General features: G+C 44.4%; 1 protein-coding gene across 3 annotated transcripts in view; it reads right to left on the bottom strand.

Annotated features, from left to right (window-relative positions):
* Window positions 1–20,403, bottom strand: part of LOC136624354 (zinc finger protein 300-like) — a 253,017-nt gene that overhangs the window by 128,893 nt on the left and 103,721 nt on the right. The window contains exons 3-4 of one of the 3 annotated variants that reach the window (XM_066598306.1): window positions 19,404–19,506; window positions 15,675–16,794 (exon numbers count right to left, since the gene is read on the bottom strand). The exons of 1 other annotated variant lie outside the window; for it this stretch is intronic. In XM_066598306.1, coding sequence (XP_066454403.1) covers window positions 15,710–16,794; window positions 19,404–19,506 — 1,188 coding nt within the window. In that variant the 3' untranslated portion in view covers window positions 15,675–15,709. Of the gene's footprint in view, window positions 1–15,674; window positions 16,795–19,403; window positions 19,507–20,403 lie in introns of those variants that run through there. One more of the 3 variants, XM_066598309.1, reaches the window with a different exon arrangement.

Genomic DNA, 20,403 nt, shown 5'->3' with positions numbered 1-20,403 from the left:
CCCTGCTGCTGCAACGGGAGGCCAGCTGGATGAGAACATCACCCAGCGTGTACATATAAGCCCCGGAGCAAGAAGGGGCTAACCAGGGGCATTTATGATGCTATAGAGGCCTTGTACCATCTCCTATGTACATCCCAGACTCCCCAGAGGAGCGTTACATGGCCGCTAATCTCCTGCACCTCCCAAGTGTCTCCACAAGGGGAAGCTGTGACCCCCACATACCTCCACCTGCCGCCGGACAGGAGCCGTGGGGTTGTTCTGTGCTTACAGGACCTGTGATGATGTCACCATCATGTGATCAGTGTGTGGGAGGAGACAAGGGGGTCACATGACCAGGTCTCTGCTCAGTGGATGCAGGACTCTGCTGTGTGAGGATGTATTCAGAGAGTGGAGCAGAGCCGAGCGTGTGTGAGACGGAGGAGCGGAGCCGAGCGTGTGTGAGACGGAGGAGCAGAGCCGAGCGTGTGTGAGACGGAGGAGCAGAGCCGAGCGTGTGCGAGACGGAGGAGCAGAGCGTGTGTGAGACGAATGAGTTGCGCCAAGTGAGTGTAAGTCACGGGTGTAGAGCCGAGAGTGTGCGAGACGGAGGAGCCGAGCGTGTGAGAGACGGAGGAGCGGAGCCGAGCGTGTGTGAGACGGAGGAGCCGAGCGTGTGAGAGACGGAGGAGCGGAGCCGCGCTTGTGTGTAATGTACATGTGGGCTGCTATATATGTGTGTATAATGTATATATTGCAGCTTGTTGGCCATGACGGTGTTTCGGTACGTTAGCCACGATGTGGAGGCTGACTGGTTGCTCGGCTCCTATGCAGGTTGCTGGTGACACTCTGTGAGGGGTTTCCTGCTGCTGTCGGCACCCATATAGATGCATGTTGGTATTTCCCTCAGTCCCCCTCCTCCTCTGAGAGGTTTATTAGATGGTTTCTCCTCTGGTCCATCAGCAGGTACGGACGGCTGTATATTCTCTGTACTGCACCTTTCTTTCTGTTATTCCTACCCTCTGCTATTCCTATAGTAAAAACACCTGTGGCAATGTCAGAGGCACTAACAATAATTACATCACCTGTGCAATACTGAGGATATCTAGAAAACTTGACCTGTTTGGGATCCTAAGGACTGGAGTTGAGAAACACTGCCCTGTTAAGGGCCAGACCCTCATGCCCAGCTCTTCATCTGCCTCCTGACTTTTAACGCTCACCTCCTCCCTTGGCCTAACATGACTCTCAGACTCCACCACTCACAGAGATGACAACACTCTCGATTTAATCTTCCTTCGCCTCTGCTTTGCCTCCCACTTTACTCCCAAACCTCCTATCTTTCTCCATCAGGCACCCTTGCATTACCAATGACCCTCCCATCTATTGCACCTCTACGAACCTTCAGACCATCCACGCCCATCATTTCTCCGAGACCATCCAGTCCTCCCTGTCCGCTCTCTCTCTTCTCCTGCCCTAACCTGGCAGCTGAACGCTACAACACCACCCTCAGATGTGCTGTCAACCACATACCATGGCAACCTTGAATCACGTGCCAAATGCGCTTCATCTGGCGGTGCTCTAGGTGCACCGAACGGCTGTGAAGAAAATCAAAGCTGCCCACAGACTTCCTCCATTTCAAAGTCATGTTTAAAACTTATAACACAACCCTTCACCACGCCAAACAAGTTTATTTTACCTCCCTTGTCCCCTCACTATCCCACAACTCTAAACGACTCTTCAGCACCTTCCTCTCCCTCTTCAGCCCCTAAGAAGAGGCCCCCATGACGGATCTTAGTGCTAGAGAACTAGCCACCTATTTCAAAGAAAAAAATCAACAGAAATCTCAGAAAACGGTACTGCTAGCCCCAATCTCAGTCCCCTCTGCATTGCATCCATCAGCCATCCACTCTCAATGTTAGAACCAACGACACAGGAAGAAGTCTCCAGGCTGCTCTCTGCCAGTTGCCCCAACACCTGTGCTAGTGACCCTTTCACCTCCTCCGGTTCCTTTCCCCAGCTGTCATTACCCACTTCACCACCATTTATAACCTCTCCCTAACCTCTGGCACTTTTCCCTCCTCATTCAAACACTGTATCATATCCCCTCTGCTAAAAAAACAAGCCCTTGACCTGACTGACGCTGCCAACTACCGACCTGTCTTAAACCTCCCCTTCATCTCCAGATTACTAGAATATCTTGCTTACTCCCGCCTCACATGCTTTCTCCCCGATAGCTCTCCTAGACCTCCTCCAGTCCAATTTCCACCCTCTATACTCAACTGAAATCGCCCTCACAAAAGTATCAAATGACCTGATGACAGCAAAGTTTAGAGGCGACTACTCCCTACTAATCCTCCTTGACCTCTCTGCTGCATTTGACACTGTCGACCTTGACCACCTCCTCACTATTCTCGGCTCTATTGGTCTAAAGGACACTGCGCTCTCCTGGTTCTCCTCCTACTTCTCTGACAGCTCTTTCAGTATCTCCTTTGCTGGCTCCATTTCCTCTCCGCTTCCTCTCACTGTCGGGGTACTCAGGGCTCAGTCCTTGGTCCCCTTCTCTTCTCTATCTACACAGCCCCAATTGGACAAACCATCTGAAAATTTGGCCGCCAATACCATCTAAACTCTGACGACACCCAACTATACACCTTCTCCCGTGAGATCTCTGAACCATTCCAAAATATCACCAACTGTGTGTCTGCTTTCTCTTACACTATGTCCTCCCTTTTTCTCAAACTTAACCTCTCTAAAACTAACCTTCTCATCTCTTTCTGGCTTCCAACTGACCTCCCCTCAACATCTCCATTCCAGTGTCTGGCACCATCATAACCCCCAGACAGTATGCCCACTGCTTTGCGGTCACACTGGGCTATGACCTCTCCTTTACCCCCCACATCCAATCTCTGGCCCAAACATGCCACATGCACTTCAGAAATATTGCTAAAATTCGATCGTTCCTGACCACAGACACTCTAAAGTTGTCGCCCAAATCCACTTCCAACTTGACTACTGCGACTCGCTATTCATTGGCCTTCTCTGTACCAAACTCTTCCCCCTCCAATTCATACTAAACACGGCAGCTAGGCTGATTTTACTGTCCAGACGTTATTCAGACACCTCTGCACTATGCCAGTCACTGATTGGCTGACCATCCACTGCAGAACTAAATTTAAACTCCTCTCCATCACCCACAAAGCTCTCCATGGTGCCACACTGTACATTGCTTTCCTCTTGTCCATGCATCACCCAGCCCGCACACCCTGACCGCAAACACACTCAAACTAAGCACTCCTCTAATACAAACCTCACATGCTCACCTAAAGGACTTTACCAGAACAGCACCCATCCCCTTAATTGCTCTATCTCAAGACATCCGGATAATTCCCGATGCATCAAATTTTAGACACGCCTTAAAAACACACCGCTTCAGGGAGGCAAACCAAACCTGACCTAGTCCCCCTGCCCCTCCCCACGGCTCCGCACACCTTCCACCCTGCTTATTGCATATGATCTCTACCCCTACACCCCCTTATTGCCCTACCCCGTTTACCTCCTAATAAGCGATTTACACATGTAATTCCCATACCTCCTGTGTTCCCCATGCCTTACATCCTCCTGCATCACCCCCACCTCGTTGACTTCAAACTGATTGTATATCACATGTAATTGTTGTATTGTCTATGTTCTTCCTTGCTTGAAAGTGCTACGGAACAAGTTGGTGCTATACACATAAAGATTGTTATTTTTATTAGTGCAATTAGTGCTGTTCAATATACTGTGGATGCCATATTAAGTGTAGTTGGTATGACCTCTAAGAAAACAACAAAAGCTACACACATGACAAGGTGTTCCAAATGCTGACTCTGCTTTATTGTAATTTCACACAATTTTCTATACAACAAATAGGTCTCCAGATAAAACAGAAAAGGGGGGCTAACAAAGCCAAACACAGTTACTGTAAGGACTATGGATGTGGAACCACTGTGTCAACCTACCGGGTAAGTGATGATCCAGTCCAGCACTGTTCACAGCCGACACCAGCGTGGAAGGTAAGATACCTGTTTTACGAACCCCTCATGCAGATGGAAACTAGGGAAGGTATCTTGCCCTGAACTAATAACCAGGAGGGGAGACCCCTGCCTATAAGTGGAGCACTCGTCCCGATAAGAACGACCCCATGGTCTTCTTTTAGTTGCTGACTGACCCTGGCAGGACAGAGAACCTTATAAAAATAAACGACAGAACAATACCGGGACATAAAGGAACAAAGGAGGTACAAACTGCCAGGGATGAACAGAGAGGCAGACTCACGAGAGTGACAGACAGATGGATACACAAACGGAAAACACGAGCAGGTAGCAAGGAAACAAGGTAACTGCAAAAGCAGCAGCTGAACATGAAGTGAAGGAAACTAAAGTCACATATAATAATAATACATATTCAGCAGCGCTTACATAGACAGGGGGAATACTGAAAGACAAAAAAATACAAAAATTACGGAACCACAGTTACATAATCAGTTGATGGAAACAATAGGGGTGCGGGTCCTGCTCCAACGAGCTTACATACTACAAGTAATGGGGTGATACAGAGGGTGAAGGGCTGAAGATGTGCACGGTATGGCGAGCTGGAGAGTGAGGGATGCTATACACATAGAGAATGGTCAGACATTTGGCCGTGTGATTGCAGAATCGGTATGACTACAGGAGCGGTTTATGATGGCTGCATGTTATCAGGCAGAGTATAGAGGGGTTTGTTTAGGGTATGCGGTATGCCTCCCTGAAGAGGTGCGTTTTTAGAGCACACCTGAAGTTCTGCGAGTCCTGGATTGCTCGGGTAGCCTTTGGTAGTGCGTTCCAGAGGACTGGTGCTGCTCTGGAGAAGTCTTGGAGGCGGGAATGAGAAGTTGAAATTAAAGGGGCGCTCAGTCTGGTTTTGTTAGCAGAGCGGAGAGCCCAGACTGGGTGATGGATTGAGATGAGGAAGGCAATATAGGGGGGCGCTGCACTGTGGAGGGCTTTGTGGATGAAGGTAGTGAGTTTAAATTGAATTCTGTATTTAATGGGCAGCCAGTGCAGTGACCGGCACAGGCCAGAGGCGTCGATATAGCATCTGGACAGGAAGATGAGCCTGGCTGCCGCATTCAGGATGGATTGGAGAGGGTAGAGTCTGGTGCAGGGGAGGCCGATCAGCAATGAGTTGCAATAATCGAGCTGAGAGTGGATGAGGCAACAATAAGCGTTTTTAGCATGTCTACAGTGAGAAAAGAGCGGATTCTTGTGATGTTCTTAAGGTGCAGCTGACATGTTCGGGCGAGACATTGGATGTAGGGGGTAAGTGATAGATCAGAATCGATTATGACCCCAAGGCAGCATGTTGTTTAGGTGGCGCCACACACTGAGATTGTGATGTCAGGATGAGGTCAGTTAGTGGAGGGTGGAAATACCAGTAAGTCAGTTTTAGAGAGGTTTAGTTTTAGGTAGAGAGAGGACATAGTGTTAGAGACAGCAGACAGACAGACATGTTTTGGAGGAAAGGTGTAGAGATGTCACGGGAAGGAGGTATAGCTGGCTGTCGTCAGCATACAGGTGGTATTGGAGGCTAAGTCTCCTGATGGTTTGTCCAATAGGGGCTGTGTAAATAGAGAAAAGGAGGGGGCCGAGGACGGAGCCTTGGGGGACCCCCAACAGCAAGGGGAAGAGAAGGGGAGGGAGAGCCACCAAAGGAGACTGAAAGAGCAGTCAGATAGGTAGGAGGAGAAACAGGAGAGAGCAGTCTCCTTTAGACCGATGGAGCGAAGCATACTGAGGAGGAGTTTACCGGTCAACAGTGTCAAATGCTGTGGAGAGATCGAGGAGGATCAGTAGGGAGTAATCGCCCCTCGATTTGGCTGTCAGTAGGTCATTGGAGTTTCTGTCGAGTGTTGGGGTCGGAAGCTAGACTGTAGGGGGTCTAGGAGAGAGTTCTCTGATAGATAGCTTACAAGACGGGAGGAAACTAGGCGTTCTGGTAGTTTGGAGATGAAGGGGAGATTAGAGATGGGTTGGTAGTTGGCAGCATCAGTCACGTCAAGAGTTGGCTTCTTTAGCAGTGGGGATATGATGGCGTGTTTGAAAGAAGAGGGAAAGATGCCAGAGGTCAGAGAGGTTGAATATAGTGGTGAGATGGGAGATGACCACTGGGGGGAGGTGGAGGAGATGTGAGGGGAGAGGGTTGCTAGCGCAAGTGGTGGGGCAAGCAGAGAAGAGCAATTTGGAGACTTCCTCTGTCATTGGTTTGAGTACAGACAGTGAGCAGGAGCTAGATGCAGTGCTGACAAGACTAGGGTCAGGGCTAGTCTGGGATTGGGAAGTTATTTCCTGACGGATGTCATCAATTTTCTCTTTGAAGTAAGCAGCCAACTCTACAGCACTGAGATCTGTCACAGGGGACTGCGCTTTAGAGGCGAGAAGGGAGTGAAAAGTATCAAAGAGCCATTTAGGGTTGTGCGATAGTGAGGAGACGAGAGGGGTGAAGTAGACTTGCTTGGCGTGGTGGAGGGTGAGGTTGTAGGTTTTGAGCATGAATTTGTAGTGGAGGAAGTATGTGGACGTTTGCGACTTCCTCCACAGCCGTTCAGCACTTCTAGAGCACCGCCAGATGAAGCGTGTTTGAGGCGTGAGCCAGGGTTGCCCTATTCTACATCGGATGGCTCGGGTCATGGGGGGCACCGCTTCATCCAGGGCATGTTTGAGAGCGGTGTTGTAGTGAGCGGCAGCCAGGTTGGGGCAGGAGAGGAGAGAGATAGGGGACAGAGAGAACTGTAGGGATTCAGCAAAGTCCTGGGTGTGAATGGCCTTAAGGTTCCTGTAGGTACAGTAGGTAGGTGGATCTGGAGAGATGTTAGGGAGCGTGACGGAAAGAAAGGAGATTATGATCTGAGAACGGGAGAGGGGAGTTAGTGAAATTGGAAGCAGGGCAGAGACTGAGGAAGACCAGATCAAGAATGTTTCCATCCCTGTGAGTGGGAGAGGCTGTGAGTGCCGCTTCCCCCCCCACTCCATGCCGCTTCTCCGCCCCCACTCCATGCCGCTTCTCCGCCCCCACTCCATGCCGCTTCTCCGCCCCCACTCCATGCCGCTTCTCCGCCCCCACTCCATGCCGCTTCTCTGGCCCCACTCCATGCCGCTTCCCCCACCCTCCACTCCATGCCGCTTCCCCCACCCTCCACTCCATGCCGCTTCCCCCCCCACTCCATGCCGCTGCCCCCCCCACTCCATGCCGCTTCCCGTCCCCACTCCATGACGCTTCCCGTCCCCACTCCATGACGCTTCTCCGCCCCCACTCCATGACGCTTCTCCGCCCCAACTCCATGCCGCTTCTCCGCCCCAACTCCATGCCGCTTCTCCGCCCCAACTCCATGCCGCTTCTCCGCCCCCACTCCATGCCGCTTCTCCGCCCTCACTCCATGCCGCTTCTCCGCCCTCACTCCATGCCGCTTTTCTCCCAACCTCCATTCCGCTTCTCACCCCCCTCATTGCTGCTTATCCCACCCTGAACTCCATGCCACTTCTCTCCCCCCTCCCCATGCCGCTTCTCCCCCTGTCCATGCTGCTTCTCTCCCCCTAACACGCCACTATAGACATGCTCGCCAGACTATGAGCGTCGCTTAGCAATAGTTGAATCTGCATAACGGCTCTGCTGGCTAAAAGCACTGCTATATTTAACATGGGTCACTGAATGTACACACCACAAATTTTTAGATTTTATGGCCCTGGTCAGCATCTAAGGAATTGAATGACACCAAAATCATCCCCCTACATACCAACAAACATTTAATCGTATAGAATGACATATCAAGCATACAAAGCATTGAATTTATACATCTAAACAGCAGTACATAATGTATAAAGCCCACCTTACCACCTACACCTGACACATGTTTTGTCCCAAGCTTCCTCAGGGGGTCAGGAGATTCAATGCTTTTATATGCTTGATGTGTCATTTTACATGATTAAATGTTTGTTGATATATAATTTTCCATACATGCATTTTTTGAGCATATATTTAATTTTATGAAGTTGCTTCCGCATGTCTGCTGCACATTATAGACTCATCTCTGTCGTATTGTAAAATCTTTTAAATTGTAATGAATAAAATATAGAAAAGTTTTTTTGTGGAAGTTTTGCGTGCTGACCTATTATTTTTGGATTGATTGAGCGGCAGAGTGTGTGCTGCTGGTTGTGAGATGCAACCGTGATTTATTATATTACATTGTATTATCAACTGTAGACAAAGTTTGTTGAATATGACCAGGCCTGATGTTCACAAGGGTTTTGTAAAATGGTATTAAAGCTTCTTGAATTTCCAGGTTACATGACTGAGCGTGGGAGCGTGATGACGTCATTTCTGACATCCCACACCACCTACGCATGCGCAGTACATTACTATTAGTTGGTGGAATGCTTTTTTGCATTCTAAATGGCGGCCTACTTGTCACACACATCACAATCAGCATCAGAAGACGTGCTGGCACTGCTCTACACCACACTACTGGGGAACTCATTTGAAAAACAGCTAATTCCTCTAATATGTGTATATTTTGTACCATCATTTTGCTTGCAAAAGGCACACTTTATATGAAATGCATTGCAAGAGTTGTTCTAAACTTTATTGTGCAGATGTATTCATCAGACTCGCCTGTCAAGTTACTTTTCATATATTTACTTTTTACATAAACTTGATTAATATTAAAACGGAAGATCCCTCACTGGGAACACGTTTGGTAAACCATTTTTTTATTCCAATTCTGGATAAAGAAATCTTTACAAGCGTGGAGAAACATTGTTTCTCTTTTTTTTTACTACTTTTTGACATGGTGCAAGGAAATGACTCGGCAGAATATCCTGCTCTGCAGAACATTCTCCTTACTAACATAGCCAAAATTAGACTGAAATACAAACTAAATCATACAAGATATAATTTCCCTCACATTTTCCCCCCTTTTGTGACCAATTCTGTACTGTCCTTTATTATACTAAGGGCCTGCCCCTATTCACTGGGACCTAACTATCCCTCTGCCATGGAACTAACCCTAGTGGTAGATATGTCCATGCCTCGATTACCTACCCTTATTTGCTACCATTTCCTTTCCTACCTGAAGAGTTTTATAAGACAGTCAGGGATGGAACACAACATTTTACTCAGATACATAATCTTGTTGGAGGTTACTGTACCCCGGCCCCGGGGACGGTTGAATATAGCGAAGATATACTGATCTAGTGAGTTTCCAAACATTCTTTTTTTACTTACATTGCACAGATAAGGTACACATCATATAATCAATCTAATAATACCATATACAGCAAAACATAGCAGCAGTATTTGAAAAATAGCCTGTTTTATACCCATGAACCACCCTTAAATAGATTTTAACCAGTTAGCTGGATTAAAAATTCCACCAGAAGTCCTTTTTTTCCCTCATAGCTTTTCTAGGCATTTATCTCCCATTTCCTGGATTATCTGGATATTGGCTCTGATCTGCATGTTACCCTTAAGATCTATGTAATGGCAACAGGTAACTCCTATTATTTGACACAGTCCACCCTGGGCAGCAGTTAGATAATCTAGTACTATTGTGTGTTGGTGGGTGACCACAATTATCTGGGATTGTATTTGATTTGTCTGATTAACCAACCCTAGAACAGCAAATATCTGGTTACCGAGATAATCTGTGGCCTCCACCAATTTATTCCACATCTGCATGATCATTGGGTAGATAAATATTGTACTGAAAAATTTATTTTCTGCACTCATAGATACCACATGAGGGTTACTATTTGGTCTAGGCATGCTGTCTGCTGCTCTTCTAAAAAGAGCATGTTTAGGAATGTCCATATATGAGAGGCCATCATGTAAAATTATTAATATGGCAAGTGAAAGCTGAGCAAGGGTGCACAGGCCTGTTTTACCTTGTGGGAGCCTTTTATAAGCTTCATGTCCACAATTAATGTGGACGCTTGGTGGGAGTTCAAGGACAGATTTATTGTAAACTGCTGCCAACCATACTGTCAAGACAACTTCCAGTGCTTTTCTTTGATTCACAGGAGTACGGCCTGCAACCAAGTCCTGCACTGGCTGAAACTCCTATACACCCAAATCTTTTGTTTGTTCTACCATTACAGTCATATTAAGGGGAAATCTGATTTGGAGACAGGAACAGTTGGTTGCCGAGGGATAGCAGGCCACCGGGGTTTCGTTTGTGGAACAGAGTTTGGCTTTTTCCTAGTCTTCCATTAGGAATAGACAGATTTAATACCAAACACGGATCCTGAAACCAAGCAGCAACAGGAAGTGGTACTTCCTATACCTTGTGTTTTGTTACTACATTTTCAATTAAATACCACAAAAACCCTTACGTTCGAAATGTCTACGCATGGCATTGTTTTTGCTGAAATGGGACTGTGTGTGCAAATCCAGCAATTTCTGAGTTTTTGACTATCAGAGAGAACTACTCACTAGTACTCCTTAACCCTTTCCAATCCACTGTCTGATGTCTGAAGACATTCTGATTGAAGGCTGTACAGCTCCGATGTCGGATGACGTCCGTCAGGGTATTCTTACTGTATATTACTGGAGGCTCCGTTGTCAGGGGCCTCTCCAGTATGTCCCATACCGCAGTACTGGCTCTGGCCAGCAGACAGCACCATTGTATAATGGCAGAAAGAGAAAGCCCCTTAGGAAACCCTGAATCCAAAATTGGATTGCAAAGGGTTAATGTTTTACGAACTTGTTGTCACAGTCCTTTTTGAGGACTCCATTCAATACTTTTACATTTTGGTCAAAAAACAATATCAAGACAACACCAAACTGGCTGGCGTGGAACGAATTCTGTTTCTTTTTGAGCTTTACAGAAATGGAAGTCTATTGCAACACTTGGTATGGTCAATATTTTGAGGACAATTCAGTCATCTGAAAGCAAACTTATACGACTCCTTAAAGGGGTTGTCCCACGAAAGCAAGTGGGGTTAAGCACTTCTGTATGGCCATATTAATGCACTTTGTAATATACATCGTGCATTAAATATTGGCCATACAGAAATTATACACTTACCCCCTCCGGTGTTGGCGTCCCCGTCTCTATGGCGCTGACCGAAACCTTCTTCTCCTTCCATTAGACATGCTTGCGCAGTCTGCTCTTCTGTTCTGTTGAATGGGGCCGCTCCAGCGTGCTCGCGCCGCACAGGTCTTCTGCGCATGTCCCTACTCTAGCAAGACACAAAACAGGCAGCACAGGACACCATTCACACAACAACACACTAGGGTTCACATGCCAAACACACTACCATATAGAACAGGACTGTTCACTCCTCATGTCTAGCCCCCTGTTCAGACATACAGAACTTGACACTGTTCACACCATATAAACAGAACAAGGCTATGCACACCTAATGTCTGGCCACATGCCAAACACTGGACTAGCCCATGTTCAAACGCATAACACAAGTACAGGCATGCAAAACCAACAAACCCTAGAGTGAAGGGATACCAGCTTCCTCTTGCAGAGGGAGGATATTTATCTGCAACCAGACTGGTGGTGATTGGCTAGCAGGAGAACACCACACCCAGCCAGCTCAATCATTCCACACTTGTGAGGCTGTGCTGCTAGAAACCAATGTAGCACAACAGATCCGAGCCAGCACAACCTAACAGTACCTTTTACCATAAAGAAAACTCCTCCAAACCATGCACGTGTACAGGATTTATCTAAAGAGGCCCTGACACCAAGGCAAAGATGGCAAAATGGGAGAGAGTAATGAATAGTACGCCTAAAAACAGGACCACTGCGCCTTACACAACCGGTCTCAGTCCCAGTAGCCTGCAAGTAAAACAAGTCTAAATGAATAAAATTAATTTTCAAACTTTAAGGAATGCCCTTTGTGTGATATATATATATATATATATATTACACACATTTACTGAAATAGAAATACACTCTCTTCTAGGCTGGTCTGTGTCAGGGAGGGACAGAGTTGTTTCATACTTTTCTTCCCTGCCCTCTCCTTACATTACCTAGCTCCACCCCTGGTGTGCTTGTCCTCTGTTAGAGCATTTCTTTCACACTTCATATTCAGCAATCGAACAGTATACATACCATATAACACAATATAATTTGCACAAGGGCCCTTCACACCCCCACACACAAATTCACAAAAATAACAGATCCACATTATTTATGATCAGAATAGACAAATATTACATCCCCATTCTCTTGTGCAGCAAAATATAACACATTTTCACTTCACAAATCTTTTCACAGACAAGCAAGCACATTATAGGACAGAGCCCCACACTTTAGAACTTACTTCATCTCCCATAGAACAAAGAAAACTTATCTAGACAATTAATAGAACTGTATAACAAATTTCACTGTCAATTTTCAATAAAAACCTTCATCTGCTTTAATGAGCAAGTAGTCGGGGCACGTTGGATCTATTGCATGTGGGGGTGCATGTTGTCTGTATCCACTCCTGCAGCCTGTTAATCATATGTTGCAATGGTACTATGTGAAGACTTAAGGCTGGTTTACATGGGCAGATGATCGCTCAAAGATCGCTCAAACAACAATTTGAGTGACAGCTTTGAGCGATTATTTTGCATAAATCATTGGTATGTGATCATTGGTATTTAAGTAGCTACTCAGCTACCTAAATACTAATTAGGTGTGCAAATGAAGCCTTCCCTGAACACAGTTAATAGCCTGGGGCTATTATCTGAGTTCAGATCCTTTGTTCTCCAAGGGGAAACAATGCTATCAGCACTCCCCCATGGAGAACTACTGATAAAAGTGAACAACGATTTTTAGGTTGGACTGAATTAATGATCAGCCAGCTTTGCCCGAAAAGCAGACGATGGGCGCACATTTACATGCACCGATGATCGCTAAAACGATTGCCGATTAGCGACTTTTTTTTTAAGCAATCATTGTCTGGTGTAAATGGGCCTTTAGGCCTTAGTCACACGGGCGTTTTTTCGCGCGATTTGCGGATCGCATGACGGATGCGCATCCGCAAATCGCGTGACCGGGGCCCAAAAATCGCCCGAAAATCTGCTCCTAGCCGCGTTTCATTAGAAACGGGCCGGAGCTGTCCAGCGCATTGCATTCGATGGAGCCGGCAATACAGCCGGCTCCATTGAAAGCAATGCGCTACGGGCGAGCGCGGGATGAATTGTTGAGAAGGGCTTAAATATATAAGCCCTTTCCTGCAATTCATCCAGAAATGTGTAAAAAAAAATATATATATATATATATATATACTCACCTTGTTCCGGCAGACGGAGTTCATGAATTCATGAATGGGTGTGAGTGAGACCTGCCTCTGATTGGCTCAGCGCTGAGCCAATCAGGGGCAGGTCTGACTCACACCCCCTTCACACCCACTGCAGGCTGGCCGCGCTGAACTCCGTCTGCCGGGACAAGGTGAGTATATATATTTTTTTTATTTTAACACATTTCTGGATGAATTGCATGGAAGGGCTTATATATTTAAGAGATCCAACACCATCACATTGGTTTTCTGGGCCATTAGATTTTCCATCTGGCAAGCTTAGCCCACGAATCCAAGGCTCGCGTAGCCTCATTTTACGTCACAAATCAATCAAGCATCAAAAAAATTGGGGCTTTGTCTATAGCATCTCCTAGACAAAGTATCCTCTTGTAGGATTGTTTGTGGCGGCTTTGTTGGCAGCACTCTTCACTAAGCTCCTAAAGAACTGTGCCAGTGGCAAACGCTGTATGCATGTTTTGAGCATGCATCAGCATAAAATCTAAATCTAGGACATACATCTATGATATGAGACATCACCAACTGGGCTACACCAGACCGGCTACCGTGCATACCTTGCGGGACCTGGTCTTATGTAACCTATTCCATGAACCAATGTGGTGAATACTTTATACTCTCAACGAACCAACATTTGAGTTCACCGTAAAGTCCACACTCCTGATGAACTGCTAATATCTCGCGGAGAAACGCGTTGAGTCAAGAATTTCAAATCTATACATTAAAACAACATTTCCTAACTAAGTTTATTAGAGTGCAATACAATTGAGTATCATCTCGATCAAAGGTTTTACTCCAATGAGGAAATCTTTTTATCTTTATCGGTTGTGAAGTACACCATACTAACAGATAGCCTACGTAGCTCTCATATTGAATTCGTGACAGAGAAACATTCTATAGAGCTATCAGAAAATTTTACGGAGTACTGTCCAACCCCGAAACATAGTTCTTTGTTTCGAGTGAAAACACACATTCTCAACCCACATTCTTGCTATCGTACACGTGTCGTTTTGTGTGTATACACTCACTGTACCCCTCCTCGAGGGATTTTAGAAACTATTTGTCGCCCACGAATGTCTTCTTATTTTAAAATACCCAATAAAGCTTACATGTTTTAATTTATCCTAACTGTGAAGGGTATGTTTACTATGGCAAGTGATTTTTGTCACAAGTCAGACACTTGTCCTACAGTATAATTGTTCCCTCTGCGTGACCCTAAAAACTCAGTCTTCACAGGGCAGGACCCACCTAAACCACATACACAGGTGTTTCTTCTGCGTGCCCCTAAAAACTCAGGCTTCACAGGGCAGGACCCACCTAAACAATCGGTCCCTCGTCAGGGATAGGGAACATATTACCAGTAGATTAGGGAACTTAGATCATAGAATATCCACACTAGGACAATTATTCAACCTATTGACACTATTATGGCCTTCAAACACATTGGGTTACACATTCATTCAAACCCAGACAACGAGACAGCTTGTTTGACAGGGTTCTTTGTCATATAAAATGAACCAAATTTAGACCTTAAATGAACCACTCAATATAAATGAACACACTTACCTAACTTTGACCAGACAGAATCACAGAGACACAATGAGGGATAAGAATAACAGTTTCTTACCAGCCAGCATGGTCCTGATTATGGGTCTGTGCATTCTGTCCGTTCGAGAGTAAGTCGGATCAGAGGTTCTGGTCACTTAGTCCCTGTTCAGGCGCCAGCTGTTACACCATAGGCCGAGCCCTTTCTGATTATCTTAAGCAGGGCTTCAGGTATATTCATACTTGAGAGGTATATACGGAGAGGTGGCAAATGTCACCAACAAAATTACTCCTAAGTTTACATGAAAATATGAGTCAATTGTTATTAGGCAAAAGACAATAGGACAAGTCAAACAATTTATTTCATCACAACTTATATGTTAAATCTTTGATACCTTATTGTATTCGTGTTTTGTCTATTACCCTTAAAGTTTCAATAAAAATCTTTTGAATACAAAACATTTCTCACATTCTCAACATGAAAATGGCTTCTCCCCTGTGTGAATTCTCAGATGAGTAACGACAGTTGATTTATGCATAAAACATTCACCACAATCTAAACATGTAAATGATGCATAAAACATTCACCACAATCAAAACATGTAAATGGATTTTTTGCCACATTCTGAACATAAAAATGGCTTCTTCCCTTGTGTGGGAATTCCCATATTCCTAACATGAATGTGGCTTCTCCTCTCTGTGTTTTTTCTAATGTTTAATAAGAACATATTTATGTGTGAAAAGATTTCCCATATTCAGAACATAAAAATATCTTCTCTACCTTGTGTGAATTCTCTGATGTAACACAAGACTTGATTTTCGGTTAAAACATTTCCCATATTCAGAACATGAAAATGTCTTCTCTACCTTGTGTGAATTCTCTCATGTACAGCAAGATGTGATTTTCGTCTAAAACATTTCCCACATTCAGAACATGAAAATGGCTTCTCCCCTGTGTGAATTATCTGATGTAAAACAAGACTTGATTTTTGGTTAAAACATTTTCCACATTCAGAACAAGAATGGGGCTTTTCCCTCGTGTGAATTCTCTGATGTAACACAAGATTTGATTTTAGCTTAAAACATTTCCCACATTCAGAACATGAATATGGCTTCTCTCCTGTGTGAATTATCTGATGTAAAACAAGACTTGATTTTTTGTTAAAACATTTCCCACATTCAGAACAAGAATGTGGATTCTCCCCTGTGTGAATTCTCTGATGTAACACAAGACTTGATTTTTGGTTAAAACGTTTCCCACACTCAGAACATGAATATGGCTTCTCCCCTGTGTGATTTCTCTGATGTAACACAAGATTTGATTTATTGTTAAAACATTTCCCACATTCAGAACATGAAAATGGCTTCTCCCCTGTGTGAATTCTCTGATGTAACAAAAGATTTGATTTTCGGTTAAAACATTTACCACACTCAGAACATGAATATGGCTTCTCCCCTGTGTGATTTCTCTGATGTAACACAAGATTTGATTTTTGGTTAAAACATTTCCCACATTCTGAACATGAATATGGCTTTTCCCCTGTATGAATTCTCTGATGTATCACTAGATGTGCTTGTTGGTTAAAACATTTCCCACATTCTGAACATGAATATGGCTTTTCCCCTGTATGAATTCTCTGATGTTTAACAAGATCTGATTTATTGTTAAAAGATTTCCCACATTCAGAACATGAATATGGCCTCTCCTCTGTGTGAACTCTTTGTTGTTCAACATCTGTTCCGTAAATTTTATTTTGTTTAACATTCTTCAATGAATCAGAAGATGAAACATGTTTAGAAGGATCAGAAGATAGATTTTTGCTGTGAAGGGCTGAGGGCATATTTGGGATAATAGCCGGCTTTTCATTTGTATCTTGTATGATACCAGGATCTTCCACTTCATAATCTGTTGATATCAGATGTCCTTTGGAGTTTCTAGTTTTGTCATCTGGCAAGAATAAAATGAATTTTTAATATTTTTGAATATAACATTACAATTATACTAATAGTTTATGACATTTGCATATAAATTGTTAAAGGTTTTTCCCATTTACATGAGCCACAATAATTTGTGGAGCACCTAATCTACTGACAGCCATCCTAATGGACAGATTATTTTAGCCAATAAGCTTATTTGTTGTGTTTTCCCATGCGTTGACGTTTAATTAGTACATACAGCTGGAGCTCTCAGCTGCTGATCTTATCCACGGCTCATACAGCTAGTAAGGTTACAGAGCACAGAAGCTTTAAGAAGAAAGTATCACACATTATTCAGGTTGTCCTGCACTGGACAAACAGTACAGGAATCACAGAGAAGTGCAACGTGTTTTGGAGTGTTTATAAACAGATTCACCTCCTTTTTCAAGCGTGGAACTAATAGATATAAAGCCTCTTACATTAAAAGCGAACCTAGAGGATCACTGGTGCCTGCAAACTCCTCATCCAAGTAAGTGCATCCTCTATTACTTTGTAAACTTTTCACTAATCACTAGGTGAATTGCTTACAGGGGTTGTCCCGCGCAGAAACGGTTTTTTGTTTTTTTTTAACCCCCCCCCCCCCGTTCGGCGCGAGACAACCCCGATGCAGGGGTTAAAAAAACAAACCGGAGAGTGCTTACCTGAATCCCGGCGGTCCGGCGTCTTCATACTCACCTGCTGAAGATGGCCGCCGGGGTCTGCTCCCTCCGTGGACCGCAGCTCTTCTGTGCGGTCCATTGCCGATTCCAGCCTCCTGATTGGCTGGAATCGGCACGTGACGGGGCGGAGCTACACGGAGCCGGCATTCTGCACGAGCGGCTGCATTGAAGAGAGCAGAAGACCCGGACTGCGCAAGCGCGGCTAATTTGGCCATCGGAGGCCGAAAATAAGTCGGCACCATGGAGACGAGGACGCTAGCAACGGAGCAGGTAAGTATAAAACTTTTGATAACTTCTGTATGGCTCATAATTAATGCACAATGTTCATTACAAAGTGCATTAATATGGCCATACAGAAGTGTATAGACCCACTTGCTGCCGCGGGACAACCCCTTTAATATCAATGGATGACAGAAACTCCCATGGGCGCAATGACAGATCTCAACAACTCCACGCTGAACTGTTGAACCTTGACATATTGATTTAATCTCTTCAGATGCAGAACAGGTCGGACAGTGCCGTCCTCCTTGTGAAGAGATTGGAATATAACCCCCTGCACTGTTTATGACGAAACAGGGACAATTACAACCTTAGAGGAGAAAGTGTGTATCACATAAGCCAAAGCATTGCACTATGAAGGAGAGATCGGAATTTTGGAACTGAAGAAGCAATCTTTGGGTTTGTAGAAAACTATATGGCATAGCTCGAATAGATAACCTTCTGAACATAGATGTCTGAGCCATGAGTGAGTTAGGTCCCCTTGAATAAAAAAAGTCGTCACCCCACTCTGATTGCCTTGGTTCTGAACAGCCATATGCATAGAAGATTTAGTATAGGCGGGCTTGGAGTATAGTGGCCAGGGACACCAGGACGGGCGCAGTTTGTAGGAGAGTGTTTTGTTTTGGAGCGGCAAAAGAAACAAATCTGGAGCCTCTTCTTCTGTGCAGAACCACACGTGACTGGCTTTGTTTTCTGGTAGATGAGAACTCTTACCACAAATAGCTTTAGAAACATTATTGGCTAGTCAACTGTCTCTCATAGGGAAATCTTCATACTCCCCAGGAACATGCCACCCCAAGGAGCATCTGCTAGGAAGCTTGGTATAGGTTGACTGGTTTTGTTGGGTGGGTGGGTGGGTTGGAAGTGGAGTAAAGAAAGTTGGCTGCAGTGGTGGTGGTAAAAAGAAAGAGGAAGGAAAAGAGGGAGGAGAGAATACTTACCTCAGTGGAGAAAATACTCACCTAACTACCATAGACAGTAGAGCTCCGAGACTCTGAGCTAAAACTGATTAGCTGGCTTCTGCAGGAGGTGTATAGCTGGGAGGAGAAACTAACACTTTTTTTTTTGCTTAGTGTACACCCTATAGTGGTAGTAGCTATACCCATGGTTTTCAACTGTGTCTCCCAATGCAAAAGTCGAGAAATAAACAGTGTTTTTTTATTAGGATTGTAAAAATCTAAAGTAAAATTAAAAAAATCTACAAATTGGTATTACCACATCCATAAAGGTCTACTTAGGTCTCCATCAGAAAAAAATAAAATAATGAAAAGCTATCAAAAAGTTTTATATGTTCCCCAAAATGGTACCAATGCAAACTACAGGTCACCCCACAAAAATCGAGCCCTCACACAGTCCTATCAATGGAAAAATGAGAGACAAAATGTAATAAAAAGCAATCAAAAAGTCGTATGTATTCTAAAATAGTACTAACAAAAACTACAAGAGGTTAATATGGATTTTTTAAAAACTGCTATTGTGTGCGGGACTGATAGTTTTAATCCTAATGTGACTTAAAAGGTCCCCTAATTTTTGTTTGAGCAGCGTATTATGAAAAAAATTCTTAACATTGTTTTTGGCTAAATAAGGCAACATTCAGCAGAAAACCCTGACAACACAGACTCTTCTCTACATGTAGTCTCACCTGGGGGGTCATCTGTAGGAATCCCCTCCTTACACGGCTGATCCCCCCTCACATGTGTCTCTGTAGCATCAATAGGGATCGGATCTTCATCCGGATTCACAAGCTGTGAAATAAATATGGTAAAAGTCATCACACAGTTGGAGAAGTCGTGTGGAAGGTTTTATATGGCCAGAAAAGGTCATTAATTAGTATGAGGAGCCGGAATGACATGACAGCAGTAGTGATCTGGGCCAAATAGCTGCAGGTCTCCTGTATAACTCCAACCTGTTGCTTCTTTATTCCAACCAGAAGTCTCCAGAACTAGAAAAGATGCAGAGATCTAATGTCTGTGGTTGGCTGTAATCCCGCCATCTCCAGCTTTCTCATTACACAATTATATATATATATATATATATATATATATATATATATATGTGTGTGTGTATGTGTGTGTGTGTGAAAGCCCTCACTCACTCACTGACCAGTTCTCTAACTTCCCGATGTCATACAACCATGAAATTTGGGATGATCATTCTTTAGGTCCTAAATAGGAAAATCAAAGGGGTCATGGTAAGTGCACCCCTATGTAATGTAACTTCTCGGTGTCGTACAAGCGTGAAATTTGGCTCAAGCATTCTTTAGGTCCTATATGGGGAGAGTGGAAGTGGTGGCACATTCTGCAGAGGGACATCGGTACTTGCAGCCTGAGGAGAATCTAACGCTCCTCTATATGTATACATATTTTATTCCTCGGTTACTCTAAGCTAACCTTGACATCATTAAATTTTCCGTGCAAACAACATGTAAACACCTGGATCAAATTAAATTGGGCATGGCCGAGCCTATCAGTTAGTATACATATAAAGGGAAAGCCCTCACTGACTAAGTAATTCTCTTACTTCCCGATGTCGCATAAACATGAAATTCGGCATGACCATTCTTTAGGTCCTAAATAGGAAACGTAAAGGAATCACAACTCAAAAATTCAATGCTAAGTGCAAATGTATTTGCACACCTGTGC

Source organism: Eleutherodactylus coqui, chromosome 4, assembly GCF_035609145.1.
Source record: "Eleutherodactylus coqui strain aEleCoq1 chromosome 4, aEleCoq1.hap1, whole genome shotgun sequence".
NCBI classification, from domain to species: domain Eukaryota; kingdom Metazoa; phylum Chordata; class Amphibia; order Anura; family Eleutherodactylidae; genus Eleutherodactylus; species Eleutherodactylus coqui.
Note: the sequence above shows the minus strand (reverse complement) of the source record. Positions and strands in the feature narration are given on the sequence as shown.